This window comes from Oryctolagus cuniculus, chromosome 11 (assembly GCF_964237555.1).
Source record: "Oryctolagus cuniculus chromosome 11, mOryCun1.1, whole genome shotgun sequence".
In the NCBI taxonomy this organism is placed as follows: domain Eukaryota; kingdom Metazoa; phylum Chordata; class Mammalia; order Lagomorpha; family Leporidae; genus Oryctolagus; species Oryctolagus cuniculus.
The window spans coordinates 45905274-45922950 of NC_091442.1; the positions used below are offsets into that span (position 1 = coordinate 45905274).

Consider the following 17677-nt stretch of genomic DNA (forward strand, 5'->3'; position numbering starts at 1 on the left):
TCAGTTTGTGTGTATTTATCAACCTTTAAAATTTTGGTTGTATTAATCAGATCTGTAATGAAAGAGATGTGTGCTCGCATTTGTTTGATTTGTGTCAACTGTGTGATGGATATACCTCTGAATAATTTTTTTTGTTGGGGGGGGGGGGGTGGTCCACTTACAGCCACGTTATGCCAAGAGGCTCTGGAGCTGGCATGTACAGCAATGCTGCACCACCACCCGCCACTTATCAGGGAAACTTATACAGGCCACTGTTGAGAGGACAGGCCCAGATTCCCAAACTTATGTCAAGTAAGTCTTTGCCAATTGGTTATTTTACATTCTCTCTCTCTCTTTCTCTCTCTCTTTTTTTTTTTTTTTTAAAGATATATTTATTTTACTTGAAAGTCACAGTTACACAGAGAGAAGGGTGGGGGGGGGGGGTCTTCCATCCGCTGGTTCACTCCCCAGATGGCCGCAATGGCTGGAGCTGTGCCAATCCAGAGCCAGGAGCTTCTTCCGGGTCTCCCATGTGGGTACAGGGGCCCAAGGACTTGGACCATCTTCTGCTTTCCCAGGCCATAGCACAGAGCTGGATTGGAAGTGGAGCAGCCGGGACTCGAACCAGTGTCCATATGGGATGCGGGCACTGCAGGTGGCAGCTTTACCCACTACGTCACAGTGCTAGCCCCTACTTTACATTCTCAATAAAAACTAGAACAAAGGTTGGTTTCTCATCTTCATTGCTAAAAACATTTATCAATGCAAAGATAGTGAAATTTAAAAACATCTAATTTAGAAGACTTGTAAGAGAATGGCCGGCGCCGCGGCTCAGTAGGCTAATCCTCCGCCTTGCGTCGCTGGCACACTGGGTTCTAGTCCCGGTCAGGGCGCCGGATTCTGTCCTGGTTGCCCCTCTTCCAGGCCAGCTCTCTGCTGTGGCCTGGGAGTGCAGTGGAGGATGGCCCAAGTACTTGGGCCCTGCACCCCATAGGAGACCAGGAGAAGCACCTGGCTCCTGCCTTTGGATAGGCGCGGTGCACCGGCCGCAGCGCGCCAGCCGTGGCGACCATTGGAGGGTGAACCAACGGCAAAAGGAAGACCTTTCTCTCTGTCTCTCTCTCTCACTGTCCACTCTGCTTGTCAAAAAAAAAAAAAAAAAAAAAGAGAGAGAGAGAGAGAGAGAATACTTGATGCAAAATCTTTGAGATATCTTTTATCCTGTGTAGTTAAATAAATAAGATTATCTGGATTTCTTCCTTCACAAACACATTTATTTCTGAGTTAACGTATGCAGAAAGAGGTATGTGGAACTTAGTGCTGCTTATTCTCTCAATACAAGTCTTTGGGTAGTGCATTCAGTCTGATTTCATGGGACTGTCACCACTTAGTCGCTTAAAAGACAGAAGTATCCCTTCCTCAGTCTGTATTGCAGTTCAGTGCTGCTTAAGGTAAAGCCAGGCGATTGCTTTTGGTAGGAAAGTGTGTTTAGCCGTGCGATCCTGTTAAGCTTTTGGCCTTCCTTTCCTTAACCCCTCCTGGCTTGTGGACAGCTCAGAAAACAGCCACAGAAATAACACAGCATTTTGATAGCAGTAGGAAAGAGAAAAGTTACCTACCTGTTAGGTTTCATAGGTTTTGCACTAATTTTAAATTGTAAACCTTTTCCATACTAATTTTTTTTTTTTGACAGGCAGAGTGGACAGTGAGAGAGAGAGACAGAGAGAAAGGTCTTCCTTTGCCGTTGGTTCACCCTCCAATGGCCGCCGCGGCCGGCGCGCTGCGGCCGGCGCACCGCACCGATCCGATGGCAGGAGCCAGGAGCCAGGTGCTTTTCCTGGTCTCCCATGGGGTGCAGGGCCATGCTAATTTTTGCCCTTTGCGTCTGTGGCCATGTACATGAGGTTGTGTAATTCATGTATGGCGTTCTCAAGGCCACGGTCTTGATGAAGCCCTTGCTTCTCCATTGCTGCTCATTTGGTTGCCACTCAGACAAGAGCAGCGCAAGAGGAGGAGAAAACAGTAAGTCTGAGTGTCATAGGTAAATTTTTCCTGAATATTTGAAATTTTTCATAGGAATTAAATTTCAAAAAGAGCACTATTTTGCCGAGAGCCTTCAGCACTCTATGTGTGGATGGCAGGGACCCAAGTACTTGAACAGTTACCTGCTGCCTTCACGGGTACACATGAACAGGAAGTTGAATCAGAAGCCAAGACTTGAACCAGACACTCTGGTTGTACATGTTCCAGGCATTTTCTCAACAATTGCACCAAATACCTGCCCCCAGAACTCTTGTTAAACAGGAGCTGTAGTTATTAAAGATAGTGCCAAGTTAGAGTAGACAGTTGTTCAGAAATATTTATGCCATGTTCCTGGCACTGTTTTGATGCCAATTAAATAACCTTTTTTTTTTTTTTAAAAACCTAAAGCAGACTTTTCAATACAGTATCCAAGAAATGGGTGGTAAAGGTTTTGCTCTCCCAAGAAAGGTTTTTCTGTTTTCAGTGTATTCTTTATTTCTGCCCCTCAGTCTCGTGGGACACTGAGTGGAGCATAGTGAAACTCTTGACATGAGAACTGTGCACTGGAGCAGTTTTGTTCTGTTTAGGGAAGCAGAGAAGGGGTAGAGAGTTTGGTAGTGAGCCTATGGGCATCTGCAGGTGTGGTGGTTACATCGGTCTCTTCCCCCTGGATATAGTGAATAACATTGCTGAGTATTTCTGTGTGTTCAGTATCGCGTCATCGGGCTGGTGCTGTGGTGTAGCAGGTTAAGCCTCTACTTGCAACACCAGCACTGTACATGGGCGCTGGTTCGAGTCCCTGCTGCTCCATTTCTGATCCAGCTCCCTGCTAATGCACCTGGGAAAGCAGCAGAAGATGGCCCAAGTGTTTGGGCTCCTGCGGCCATTTCGGGAATGAACTAGCAGGTGGAAGATCTCTCTCACTCTTTCTCTTCTCCTCTCTCTCTAACTCTGCCTTTCAAATAAATAAAAATAATGTTAAAAAAAATCAAATCATACCACCTACAGCAGAAAAACTCTAATCATAGCTCTGACTATTCATGCCTTGAGAAATTTATGAGATAATAGTGAGAGCATGCTCAGCTGGTTTTTTTTATTTTTTTAAAGATTTATTAATTTTATTTGAAAGTCAGAGTTAGGAGAGACAGAGAGAGAGAAGTCTTCCATTTGATGGTTCACTCCCTAGTTGGCTGCAATGGCTGGAGCTATGCCGATCCAAAGCCAGGAGCTAGGAGCCAGGAGCCTGGAGCCCCGATCCCCATCTGGGTGCAGGTGCATCTTCTGCTGCTTTCCCAGGCCACAGCAGAGAGCTGGATTGAAAGTGGAGCAGCTGGGACTCGAACCGGCACCCATATGGGATGCTGGCACTGCAGGTGGCAGCTTTACCTGTTGCACCATGGAGCTGGCTCCTCAGCTGGTTTTTAAATCCAGCTGTTTATTGACACTTGTTCTTTTATGACTGCCATTCACATCCATCTAGAGTGTATTACAGCTTCGAAACAAGAATGAGAATTGGGATGCAGAAATAGTACAGACAGGTAGATTTTGCTTTGTTCAGTCAGTGTTTCTCAAGTTATAGTTATGAGGAATTTCTGAGGTTATTGCAATGAGTAAATTTGCAGATACCTGCTGAAAAGAGGTTTTAGTAGCAAAGGTAGAAGCAGAGCTCTTCATTAAGCAGCTTCTTCCTCTTAATTACCTTTTAAAATCTTAGATTTCTTCCTTTTTTTTTTTAACCTAGATTTATTTTAAGTTTATAAATTGTAGCACCATATGGCACTATGGATTTGATGTGGTTTTTTGTTTGTTCAAACAGACATCAAAACAAATAACTATGAAGATGAAAAACTTATTCATAGTGTCCCCAAAATCATCCTGCATGAGATTCTTTGGGAAATGTTTTCCTAATTCAGTTCTTTTTTTTTTTTTTTTTTTTTTTTTTTTAAATTTATTTTATTTATTTGAAAGACGGCACTTCAGGCCTGGGCTTTAACCCGCTGCGCCATAGCGCCGGCCCCCCTAGCTCAGTTCTTAACTTTTAAGAAATCATAGACCCATGTAACTGCCATGGACCCACTCCCCAGATGATCTGTCAGTGTTTCGTGTAAACCCAAGGACTCTCCAGTCTGCGGTTTCTACTTACAGCCTACAGAATTCTCTTACAGATAGAAAGGCGGCAGCAGCGGCTTCCTACATTTGTCAGCATCAGAGCAGAGCTAGAGGATTCCATGCCCTTACAGCCTTGATCTGCCTGCTTTGGAAACACACGATTCTGATTTGTCTTTATCTGTACATTTTACGTATGTCCTCTCCACTTGGATTTACTTTTACTCGAGTAAAAACTCATCATTTGCCCTTGTGGTAGCTGTTTTTGATATGCTTTGTATCTACAAAGTCTGGAATACTTGCAGAGTGTTTTTTCTTGGTGTCTTAGAGGTGTATAATTTTGTCAGTTCTAAATTTCAAGACAGTAAAACAGCAAAAAGCTTTTTTTTTTTTTTAAAGATTTATTTATTTTTTTTTAATTTTTTTTTTTTTTTTTTGACAGAGTGGACAGTGAGAGAGAGAGACAGAGAGAAAGGTCTTCCTTTGCCATTGGTTCACCCTCCAATGGCCGCCGCAGCCGGCGCGCTGCGGCCGGCACACCGCGCTGATCCAATGGCAGGAGCCAGGTACTTATCCTGGTCTCCTATGGGGTGCAGGGCCCAAGTACTTGGGCCATCCTCCACTGCACTCCCTGGCCACAGCAGAGAGCTGGCCTGGAAGAAGGGCAACCGGGACAGAATCCGGCGCCCCGACCAGGACTAGAACCCGGTGTGCCGGCGCCGCAAGGCGGAGGATTAGCCTAGTGAGCCACAGCGCCGGCCTGATTTATTTATTTTTTTGAAAGTCAGAGTTACACAGAGAGAGGAGAGGCAGAGAGAGAGAGAAGTCTTCCATCTGATGGTTCACTCCCCAAATGGCCGCAATGGCCGGAGCTGCGCCTATCTGAAGCCAGGAGCTAGGAGATTCTTTTGGGTCTCCCACGTGGTGCAGGGGCCCAAGGACTTGGTCCATCTTCTACTGCTTTCCCAGGCCATAGCAGAGAGCTGGATCTGAAGAGGAGCAGCCAGGACCAGAAACGGCGCTCATACGGGATGCCAGCACTTCAGGCCAGAGCGTTAACCTGCTGCGCCACAGTGCTGGCCCCAGTAAGGAGCTTTTCAATTCCTAATTTTGCCTTCTGAGCCTCCTGACAGAGAGGCACAGAAACTGGGGCTGGTTTTCCTGTGGTCCTTGTAAAATACAGTGGCACGACAGAGCACCTCGGCCAGCCCCACCAGTGAGTGTGCAACGTGCGGATGGTAGCCTGATGGAGAGGACATAGCCCCTTAATAGCCATGTGACCTTAGGCAGGTTTTGGTCCATGTCCTAGTTTTCTGTCCCTAAAATGGTACAGGGAATACTAAATGTATTTCAACTGTTCAAGGCACTTAAAATTGTGCCTTGCCTATAGTGAGTGCTATAAAAGTGTGAGATAAATGTTAACAGATCAGCTTTCTTTTCATAAAATTTTGAATTTTAAAGTTTGATCAGAGGGGCAGGTGTTGGAGCAGTTAAGCTGCTGGTTGAGAAGCTTGCATCCCATGTCAGGAACACCTGAGTTAACGCTAGGCTCTGCTGCTGATTCCAGCTTCCTGCTAATGTACGCCCTGGGAGGCAGTGGTGATGGCTCGAGAACTTGGGTCCTTGTCAGCCAGGTGGGAGACCTGAATAGAGTTCTTGGCTGTGGGCTTTGGCCTGATTCAGCCCTGGCCATTGTGAGCATTTGGGAAGTGAACCAGTGGATGGAAGCTTTCTCTTTGCCTTTCAAATACATAATTTTTAAAAACTGATCAAAAATTTGTTTTCGTGAAATTGAATGTTTTAGGATGCTTTTGGTATCATAACAGTTTTCTTCATGTAGTGCAAAATTATACTCAAGAAGGGCCATTTGGTCAAACTGCTGTGTCTCTGTGTCAAGAGCCTGGTATAGGTGTTTACTGTTGTTGGTCTTTGATTTGTCTTTGATGTATCGCTTTCTTGGCTGATGAGTGATTGTCTGCGTACTGATAACTTGTAGTCAAGTACAGCCCTGAGTACTCAGTATGAATGCAGCATTTGGTTTCTGGAGCCTAGATAGTCTGATATATCATATGACTTCTTCATTTCAGTCAGTAAACTTGTCAATTAGCTGCGTTTGAAAAGTGATTTTTGATTAGTGCAATCAGTAAACATGGAATTTTTTTCTGTGATTGCCACACTGATTAGGTAAATTGTCACTCGAGAAGCTGTTGGCAAAGTCTTGATTTATATGGCCACAAAGCTCTAGAAAAGGGATAAGTTGTTGAAAACAAAAGGAAAAAATTAACTGTCATTTCCCCATTCTTGCCTGTACCTTCTGAAGTGCAATTCACTATCAGAATTTTTTTTTCTCCCTCTCAAATGGATCTTTTGTTAGAGCCATATAAATTAATGCTAATGTTTGTTTTACCATCTACTTCATTACTTATTGGAGCCAGGATATATTTGTGCTTTGTGAATACTTCAGGGCTATATATATTACTCAGAGCCAAATGAAGAATTTTGCTTAAAGTAGCTCTGGAAGTTTCCTTTACTCCTTTTCATTTTTCTTTTTGGACTGAAAGCAAGGGAGGTTTTCCTAGATGTATGACAAGATTTTTTTTTAAGTTTTAGAAAGTCTGATCCACTTGGTGATGCAGTGATGCGGTTGGAACTTTGGCTGTTTTTCTAGACAAAATCAGACTTTATTTTTTAAGATGTATTTATTTATTTGAAAGGCAGAGTTACAGAGAGCAGAGGTAGAGAAAGAGAGATCTTTCACCAGCTGGTCTTTCACTCCCCAAATGGCTGCAACGGCCAGAGCTGGGCCAATCTGAAGCCAGGAGCTTCTTCCACATCTCCCACATGGATGCAGGGTCCCAAGGGCTTAGGCCATCTTCCACTGCTTTCCCAGGCGGTAGCAGAGTGCTGGATTAGAAGTGGAGCTGGATCAGAAGTAGAGCAGCCGGTACTCAAACCAGTGCCTGTATGGGATGCTGGAGCTACAGGCGATGGCTTTACCTGCTGTACCACAGCGCTTGTCCCAGAAGGAGACTCTCGAGAAGCATTCTCCTGCTCCAAAAAAGCATTTATACTTAGTGAACTTCACATTACAGCTAGAAATATTGCTGCAATCTAATGTGGCATGTTTGAATTTAATCAGTGTTTATACTGGTGGTGATGGCTTGCCTTCCCTATTTACTGTTACTAGCTTTTCCCCCTGAATGTATTTTTCATAAAACATTAGGATAGGTGCTTTAGAGGGTTTCTCAATTGTGTGTGTCTTATTATACTCATTGATTTCAAGTTTATTGAGGATCCAGTTTGGAAGTATCAATGAGAGTTGTATTAGGTGATTATACCACATATACATGAAGAGGTGGCATGGAACCAGAATCAAAGAAGTCCCAGTAGTAAAGGGGGGAGGGTGTTTCCAGGGTGTAACCCCAGTCATTAATTCTGGGCCATTTGAAGAACAGGATTAGAGTGCAGATAAAATTTCACTATGAAATATTTCTTTTTACTTTTTTCATATTGGCTAATTGTGTATATGTAAGGGTACAGAAATAATTATATGTGGGCATTTTAATTGATTCTCACTAAACCAACTTTTGTACAGTGGACTTTACCTAAGGAATAACCAGGAAAGATGGCTCAAATGTTGATTTTACTTTAACTAAACTATTCTCTCACAAATGGCAACTCATTGAGAAGTATATCATATGTTGAAGTAAATATGCCTTAAATTTTTCCATAAAAGTAAGCCATACAAATGAAATGATAGCTGCTGTTGTAAGAGTTTCTGGTTTTTACCTCTTGAACTGCAGTTTTCTGATGGTATAGCGTCTATAGTAATAGTCGGCTCTGGGCCTCGAAGAGGGAGCTGTCTTCACCCAGTGTCTGCGGACTGCTCTGTATCCACTCAGGTCCTGACCATGCATTGCACATCTCATGACTGCCGTAAAGCCTCCTCAGCATCGGTACTGTTTACTGCTGGTGCTTTGGTTTGTAAAAGAGATAAAAAGGAACTTAATTCAGCTTGACTGGAGCTGCCACCTTTCTTTCCATTCAGAATGGGGTTCTGTGTGAAAGTAACAGCTGGCAAGGTCTTCCCTGCTGCTTTCTTGGGGAGGCATCTCATGCTTTTGGTTGTGTGAGAGTGACCTTGGACCAGGGGCAGCAGGCCAGGAGAGCTGCAGACAGCTACTTCCCTGTCTGCATTTGGCAAAGGTTCTCCTCTGACCTCCTCAGCCATATCAAGGGGGAAGGAGGCCCAGAGCTCAGGTAGTCTCACTGTGTCATGCCGGATCGTTCTGTCGCCTGTGCTTGGCTTATTCCATCTTCTTTGTGGGGATTTTCCAATTCTCCCTACCTTCCATCTTTGCTTCTCTAAAAACCAGAGTGCACTTTTCAGTTCCTGAATAGAGATAGGCTTTTTCCTTTAAGAAAGTAATTTGGTGGGGGATAGGGGTTATGGGAGAAGTGGTGGTTGCATCAAGGCATAGTGGGTAAAACCACCACCTGTGACCCCAGCATCCCATATGAGTGCTGGTTCATCTCCCAGCTGCTCCACCTCTGATCCAGCTCCCTGCTGATAGCTTGGGAAAGCAGCAGAAGATGGCCCAAGTGTTTCAGCCCCTGCCACCTTCATGGGAGACCCATGTGCAGCTCCTGGTTCCTGGCTTTGGCTTGGCCTAGCCCTGACCATTGCAGCCATCTGGGTTGTGAACCAGTGGATAGAAGGGGTGTGTGTGTGTGTCCCTCCCTCTCTCCGTAACTCTGACTTTCAAATAAATAAAGTAAAGTTTTAAAAAGCGTGTTTCTAGGCCGGCGCCATGGCTCAATAGGTTAATCCTATGCCTTGTGGCACCGGCACACCGGGTTCTAGTCCCGGTCGGGGCGCCGGATTCTGTCCCGGTTGCCCCTCTTCCAGGCCAGCTCTCTGCTGTGGCCAGGGAGTGCAGTGGAGGATGGCCCAAGTGCTTGGGCCCTGCACCCCATGGGAGACCAGGGTAAGTACCTGGCTCCTGCCATCGGATCAGCGCAGTGCGCCGGCCACAGCACGCTGGCCGCGGCGGCCATTGGAGGGTGAACCAACGGCCAAGGAAGACCTTTCTCTCTATCTCTCTCTCTCACTATCCACTCTGCCTGTCAAAAAAAAAAAAAAAAAAAAAAAGGCGTGTTTCTAGCTTGTGTATGCATTAAAATGTGAGCTTGAATACATTATGGTAAGTCCTGTTTCTGTGGTCTCGGGAGTCTGGAGGAAGTTACTGTCCTCATGGAGTGAGCTCATTAGACAACTTGTGGAACAAACTGTTTTAATTAGCTCAACAACAGACCCCGCTGAAGGCAGTGAGGTTACAGTGAGGCTGGGGCCAGGAGCTACAGTTGGTGGTTGCTGACCCCCTGAGCTCCTTGAAGGCCCTGGTTGGCCTAGTTTTTGGGGGGTGTTTCTTTCATCATGTTTACTGGTCAGTTTATGTAGAAGAGCAACAGCTATTTAATTCTTCTGGTTAGCTGATATTAATTCAGCTTTGTGTTGGAGGTATGGTTTGATTATCAGAAAACAATGGACAAGTGAGTGCTCCCTTAATTAATCTGTCTTCCTGATGGTGTGTTGCAGAGATTGTATGCTGTCCGTCTGTGTTAGGACAGTGGTTTATAAGTTTAGGAGTAAAATTTCAAGACTTCTACTACAGTTAACTATTCATTCACTTTGTGTCTATGGGAAAGATCTAGATTCTTTCGTTTTGTACAACATTTAAGATATAATCATAAAAATACATTTACATATGAACATACATACATAAGCAAGTGAATTTAATGGCTGAAGCTACTAAAAATGTGTTTTATTATCAAAGGAAAAATAATAAAAAATTTGCTGACCCTTTTGGTTACCTGTCTTTTTACATTTGTGTGTGTATGTATACAATTATGATTATGAGCCTAGTTTATTTGGTGTAAGTTTTATTTCATACTTTTTCCAAGAACTTACAATTATAAATAGGTAGGGGCTGACAGTGTTACTTTAGAGAGCCTTCCGTGTAATCTCCCTATTTGTGTTTCAGACATGAGGCCCCAGGATTCCTGGCGCGGTCCCCCCCCTCTTTTCCAGCAGCAGAGATTCGACAGGTAATACTAAAGCTAATGTGATATGTGTGATATGACTTGTATTTCCTCCAGCCAGCAGTTGAGGTTTGTGGGTTTTCTAGAAACTAAAACCTCCATGGGTTTTTGCCACCAAAAGCAATATTTCTTACACATGTTATTTAGCAAAGTATTTAGTTAACACTTTGAATTAAAGGACTCATGTTTATATACCTTGCTACTTTTCTTGGTTCTTGGCCTTTATTTTATTGAAGCTTTTGAGGTACCCAGAAAAACGCAACACAGAGAGCTTAAAACTGTGTTAGGTTTTGGTCAGGCTAAACAAATTTCTTTTTAGAAGGGTTGTGCAGCTTAATGAGGCATAACTAATGGTGTTCCACTTTTATCATTTCTGTGCCGGCAACACAGCATTAGTACAGACCAACCATTGATTCTTGCTACAAACCTCTTGAAGTCCTAATCAGCTTCTTTGGTACAACTTTTTCAGGGCTGACAAGCCTATTGTAGGGCAGTGTCACTGTAGGTCAGTAGTTATTAGTTGCCACTGAAAACAGTTTCTTTAACTACTTAAGACTGAACTGAATTAAATGCAGAAGGGACTCAGAAGAGGATTATGGGATCTGCAGTCTAATAAGTACCACGGACTAGGAAGAATGTGACATGGTTTAATAACAAGGGATGTTTGACATGTGTTCCTTCATTGATAAGTTGTGTGCTGCTAAGTCAGATGGACTCGACACGACAAGACAGCGAGGCATTTTATGAATAATGATATTAACATCTGCAAGTAATTTTTTAAAGGGCAGCTTTAAAATGTATCGTTGCGTGCTGGTTTTGCCAGCATCACTAAAAGCAAAAACAAAGTGAGCCCCTTGACACTGAGGTGTCCTTTTTGCCTTCTCAATTCTGTTTATCCCCCTTTGCTCTGCTAGGTTCATGTATGAAGTGAACAAAGTGTTTTTGTAACTAGGATTGTAAATGCTGTCCCCCTTTGAAGAAAACTTAATTTTTCAGAGACCCAAATGTCAGTTCGTTGTTTTCTTCAAGAATATAAAATCTTACTCAATTGTTTATTAATGGTATCCATTTAGTGTAAGTCACTTTTTAAGCTTAATACAACTGGTAATGCATGTATTTATCTTGTTTTCAGTATAAGCGCTTGTGAAGTATCAGTACTGTGTTAATATCTTCTATAAACATGAATTCATTTATTCTTCCCAGTGACCCTTTAAGAAAGTAGGTGCTCTTATTTTCACACACTTCAGTAGCTTACCTAGGCTAGCTCCTCTTTTCTTTCTTTCTTTTCTTTTTTTTTTAAAGATTTTATCTTTATTTATTTGAAAGGCATAGTGATAGAGAGAGGCGGGGAGAGGCAGAATCTTCTATCTGCTGGTTCATTCTTCAAATGGCCACAACAGCTGGGGCTGCTCCAGGCCAGAGCTAGGAGCCTGGAACTCTCCAGGTCTTTCATGTGGTTGGCAGGGATCCAAGCACTGGGCCATCTTCCACCTCCTTCCCAGGCACATTAGCAGGGAGCTGGATCAAAAGTAGAACAGCTGGGACCAGAACTGGCGCTTTGATAGAGAATGCTGGCGTTGCAGGCTGCAGCTAAACCCCTGCATCACAGCACCAGCTCTTTACCATTTTTACCATGAAACTTCACTGAATCAAGCTCGAAAGAATATTTACTCTGAGCATGATATAAATAAAGCCACGGGGACTTCAAAGAAAGTAAAGGACCTACTTCCACTCCTTTCTTCAGTCCCATCAGCTTTCCTTCCTTCTGTCCACATAAAAGTTTCCTAAGATCATCATTGTCCTTTTCCTTGCCCTGACAGCCATCATTTTCTGTTCTGATTCTACTCTAGCCAAGTACTAGTATTACATCAACTGACTTTGTGAACCCTGCTGATTAGGGACAAGTTTTATGGAGTGTTTCTTGGTTTAATCATAATCAGATATGTAAAATCATTCCTGAAATTTAAATGTGAGCACATTTGAATTCTGTCTTACAGATGGATCTTTAATTGTGGTCATTTAAAAAAGAAAAAAAATAGCCACAACCATCCTGGCATCCTAAACTTGTCCTTCATTGCATATTAGGAACTATATATTACATCAGTCATTTCTTTTTCTTTTTCTTTTTTTTTTATTTTTATTTATTTTTATTTTTATTTTGCTGTTGGTTCACCCTCCAATGGCCACCACGGCTGGTGCGTGCAGCTGGTGCACCGCGCTGATCCGAAGGCAGGACCAGGTGCTTCTGGTCTCTCATGCGGGTGCAGGGCCCAAGCACTTGGGCCATCCTCCACTGCACTCCCTGGCCACAGCAGAGAGCTGGACTGGAAGAGGGGCAACCGGGACAGAATCCGGCACCCTGACCGGGACTAGAACCCGGGGTGCCGGCGCCGCAAGGTGGAGGATTAGCCTATTCAGCCACGGCGCCGGCCTACATCAGTCATTTCTGTAACACTCATCAGACCACCCATTCATTCCTTACAAGTCAAAGACTCTGACTTTGCTGAGAAGTTACAACTAGTAAGTAGTTGAATTTTTTTTAAAAAAGATTTATTTATTTATTTGAGAGGCAGAGTTACAGATGGGGGTGGGGGAGGAGAGAAGAGAGGTCTTCCATCTGCTGGTTCCCTCCCCAAATGGCTGCAACAGCTGGAGCTGGGCCTATTTGGAGCCAGGAGCTTCTTCCAGGTCTCTCACGTGGGTGCAGGGGCCCAAGCACTTGGACCATAGTCCACTACTTTCCCAGGTGCATTCGGGAGCTGGATCAGAAGTGGAGCAGGTGGGACTCAAACTGGCAGGCATATGGGATACCGACAGTGCAGGCGGAGGCTTAGCCTACTGTTCCACAGCGCCACCCCAGTAATTGAATTCTTAAAGAATTAGATTTTATGGGTCCTTTTGTTTCCACTAAGTGTTTGTCAAGAATTCTATTAAAAAAGAAAATTTTTGAATGTCTCTTAAAAAACCACACTGTGTTTCATGAATTACTTCTTTGAGATGGTATTTATAGCCCATTATTGATTCATTTGATATAAGACTACCACAAGAGGCAGGTTTCTTTTTAGTGATGTGCAAGCTAGCTATTTTTTAACCCACGCATGTTGAACTCTGTTAGTCTTTAAAAACTCGGATTTGCCATATGTGTAAACTAAAATCCAAAACAGTTCTTTTAGGAACTTCAGAATATTGTTGCCATCCATTGATATCAAATTTCTCAAATAAGTTATCTCAGTAACTGTTAATTTTAAAAAAGATTGGTCAGGTATTTAGGCACAGTTCTTAAGATACCACTTGAGATACCTGCGTCCTTGAATTCAAGTTCTGGCTCCACTTCTACTGATCCACACCCAGGGAGGCAGTAGGATGAGGCAAGTGCATGGGCCCCTGCCACTTACTTGGGAGACCCAGGTTGAGTTCCAGGCTCCTGGCTTTGGCCTGGTCTAGGCATTTGGGGAGTGGTCCAGCAGATGAAAGATCCCTTTTCCTCTGTCTATATCTCTCTCCCTTTTAAAGAAAATAATAATAATTTAAAAAAAAAGATGAATCAACTTGAATGCTTCCATCCTAGGTCTTAAAACATTTTCTTAGTAAATTTCAGTTCATTGGTATGTGCAGATTAATATAATTAGTATAGAAATAAGGTAAGCTTGTGGAAAATAGAGGCCTTTTGCCACTAACAAAAGAGGATACTAGATGTTATTCTTACTTTGTTCTTTCTTTTTAAGTTTATTATTAATGATTATTAGTAATCTTTTCAAACAAAAAGGATAGCTGTGTATTTTTAAATATAAAACATAAAACATGTTAAACTACATTTATAGTATAATTCCTGGCAGCTCATTATCCTGAAACGTGCTAGGGTGATTTTTAGCATTACAAGACTACAAAGGAAAATTGAGCAGAGTTCCTGTGAGAATTACATCTTGGGCTTGAGGGTTTTGCATCAGTTGCCCAGTTTTGATGACCCTCGTTGGTCAAAGTGGATGTTTTAACCCCTCCCTCCTGCAGAGGCCAGAATGGGCCCTTCCTGTCTCTGTTCTTGCTAAAACAGACATTCTTTGTACTAATAACCTGAAAAATAATTAAAAGCCCTAAACATACACATTTTTCTTTCTGAAATAGTCTTTTAATTTTATTTGGAATCTCTTACAGTGAATTATATTGTTAGAACTCTGGTTGCGACCACTAACTGTAAAGAATAGCTTTGGCCTTTCTAGAGTCCTTCAGAGAAAGCTGAGCCATCACACAGAAATAAGTATCTGGGTGTGGGTGTGGGTGTGTGTGCGCGCGCTCGCCAAGAAGGCAAGCTTCAAGTGAAAGGAGGAGAATAGGGGTAGAGCGGACAGATTCAGGCTTGAATGGCTGTGAGAAGAATACATCACCCAATGAGCCCAAATTCGGGCTTTTTTCCCCTCTTAAGGCTTTTTCACAAGAAGTGAAAATCATAGGCTGATTATAGCTAATACCAGCTAGTCAGCTCTTTACAGTTTCATTGAATTCCTTCCAACATTTTCAGTGGCTCCCAGTGCTTCTAATGTTCAAATGTGCTGGAGCATTTTGCTTCTGTTTGTTCTTTCTGGACTAGAAATGGAAGTTAAGGCAAGTGCCTCAAGGAGAGGGTTGCATCTTACATGGTCATACCTTTAGAAGTCCATTTTTGCTACATTGTGTATGTGGCAGTTTTTAATTATGATTTAATACCTTATACCTGTTGCTTTGTATCTGCAAAGTTAAAATAGGCACTTGAAAACAATTAAAACATTTCTTTCGACTAGTCATCTGGGACAGCAAACTGGACTATAATAGCTGTTGAGTCTGTGTTCCCATGTAAACTGTACACCAAATGCCAGTCAGCCCATGCCAATTAGTGCTCATGTTGCTAGGTCACCGTGGTCAATTGAAAGCTGCATCAATAGAACTTGAAAAGGTTTCCTCCCGATCAGACCTTCTGACATATTGAGCAGAATAATGGATGGGAAAAAACAGCCAAGTCCCCTACCCTGGATTCAAAATACTCAACAGTAAGAATTCATTTGCAACCTGCAATTAACTAGAAAGAATGGATCCCAAGAACGAGTCTGGACATTTTTGAAAATAAAGCCTCATTCTCCTGCCTTACACATGTTTACTCTTTGGATAGCATCATAAATGTAGCCAACTTGATGATCTTGGTCTAAATTTTTAAGTGACTAAAAAGGAAATTGCACAGTTGAAAATGAAGAGCATATTTTTTTAAAGCCAGGCCTTCTGATTTAGTTGGATTTAAGCACCCTTTTTGATACATGCATGCTGGTATTTCATATAGTACACTAGACTACACTGACTACAGGACATAACGGCCACTGTGCTACTGTATCTCCTGGTGACAGACCCAGGCAGGTTGGGTTGCCCTGAGCTTTGAAACCTGCCAGTTGGAGACTTTATGCTATTACAGACTTGATTTCTAACATAAGCATGGGACCTTTCCACAGAGGAGTCGGGGCTGAACCTCTGCTGCCGTGGAACCGGATGATCCAAACCCAGAATGCAGCCTTCCCGCCAAACCAGTACCAGATGCTAGCCGGGCCGGGCGGGTACCCACCCCGCCGAGATGATCGTGGAGGGAGACAGGTAATGCCGTGTGGGTTGCAGGGTAGGGAGTGGGCTGCTCGCTTGGTGGTTCTCGGTGCCTCCCAGGGCGTTCTCTTTCGCTACCAGGTTTCTAGAGAAGATACTGATAAAGTAGTTCAGTTTGACTTGGGTCCATCCTTAAAAAATGTGTGTAAGGTAAGTAACTACCTCCCTGAATAGGTTACAGTTTAAAGATGCTGAAGAATTGCCAGCCCCAAAGCCCTTCTAACCGTGTGTAGTGGGTCTGTGAGAATTAGTACAGGTATGGCAGTTACCAGAACACAGTTTTTCCTTTAAAGATTGCTCCTCAATAGAACCTGCATCCCTCAAATAGATGTTAAGTTCTTAGAAGCTGAAAGTAAAAATCTGCTTTTATCATCTTTTGAATCCTCTGTCTTGATTCACCTGCTATCCCTCCTCAAGGAAGGAAACGTCTCCTTGCTAATCCTTGCTAATTCTCCGTGTGTGTTTCTCCTGAATGTAAACAGCTTTACCAGTGAACAAGTATCAGTAACTCATCTGTTACAATAGATGCAAGCTTCGTTTTCTTTTTATAGCCGCATTTAAAACTGGGGTCGGTTGGACGTAATTTTCTCCAGCAATTTGACACCCCGGCCAGTATTCCAGCGCTCACTAATCAGATGCTTGCTAAGGAACACGATTGGAATCCGCAGTGCAGCGTGTCGTGTTCGTGGCGTTTGGCACCCGCGGTGATGTGAAGTGCTTTTTAAATTGCTTACCTGCCGCTGCCTGCAGGCCTCTCGCAGTGCTTCACTGAGCATTAATTTTCTACCTCAGGTTCTTCCCAGGTGCTCCTTGTAATGGAAGACCTCTCTGCTGACAGCTAAGGAAAACCTTTTTAACACTTTTTTTCTTTTTACATATTCTTAGAAGTCTTTCCTTTTTACAAGAAAAGATTCGTTGTAAATAGTTAATGCTTTTTGAGAGGGTTTTGTGATCATTCATTAAAATCAGTTCATAGAATTCGGCTTTGAATTCTTTCAACCCAGGGCCTCTAAAAATTATAGTATAAGTGAGCTCGTTTATGGTACTGGATTCTGTTTGACACAAGGCAGTTTTAATAATGAGCATTTTTCTGGGCTGGTGCTGTGGTATAGTGGGTAAAGCTGCCGCCTGCAGTGCCAGCATCCCATATGGGTGCAGGTTCGAGACCCAGCTGCTCCACTTCCCATCCAGCTGTCTGCTATGGTGGAGGATCACCCAAGTATTCTGGTCCCTGCACCCATGTAGGAGACCTGGAAGAAGCTCCTGGCTTCGGATCGGCGCAGCTGCAGCTATTGTCATTTGGGGAGTGAACCAGTGGATGGAAGACCTCTCTCTCTGCCTCTGCCTCTCTCAACTCTGCCGTTCAATTAATTAAATAAATCTTTAAAAAAATAGTAACATTTTTCAAAGGAGACATATACATACTTTAAAAAATTTCTTTTTTAAATTCATTTATTTGAGAGGCAGAAGGACAGACAGGGCTGTCACTTTCTGGTTTACTCCCCAGTCTCTACACAGAGCCTGGAGCTGGGAACTCAAGTCTGGGTTTCCAAGATGAGACTTGGGCCATCATTGCTGCCTCCTGGGTCCGTGCTAGCAGGAAGCTGGGGTCAGGAGCAGAGCTGAGTATTGAACCCAGGCCCCCGATAAAGGATGCAGGCATCTTCACTGGCACCTGCCACGACCGCCCGCCCCGAGGAGGATGTGTCTGTAACTGGTAGGACCCCCAGTTACCTCGTTTCCCAAGTAAGAAACTGTGAAGTCTTGACATCTGGGCATTGTGGCAGCAGAGCTGGGGACCGGCTACCTGGACAACTGATACTGGCTTGTCGTATTTCTTGCCTTCTACAAA

At 43.4% G+C, this 17677-nt stretch overlaps 1 protein-coding gene across 6 annotated transcripts in view; it reads left to right on the plus strand.

Moving 5' to 3' along the window:
• The window catches only part of XRN2 (5'-3' exoribonuclease 2), an 81524-nt gene that overhangs the window by 62330 nt on the left and 1517 nt on the right, over window positions 1-17677 (plus strand). For all 6 annotated transcript variants that reach the window (XM_002710942.5, XM_008256330.4, XM_051845316.2 and 3 more), the window contains 3 exons: window positions 164-291; window positions 10152-10215; window positions 15681-15819. In XM_002710942.5, coding sequence (XP_002710988.1) covers window positions 164-291; window positions 10152-10215; window positions 15681-15819 — 331 coding nt within the window. The remainder of the gene's footprint in view (window positions 1-163; window positions 292-10151; window positions 10216-15680; window positions 15820-17677) is intronic.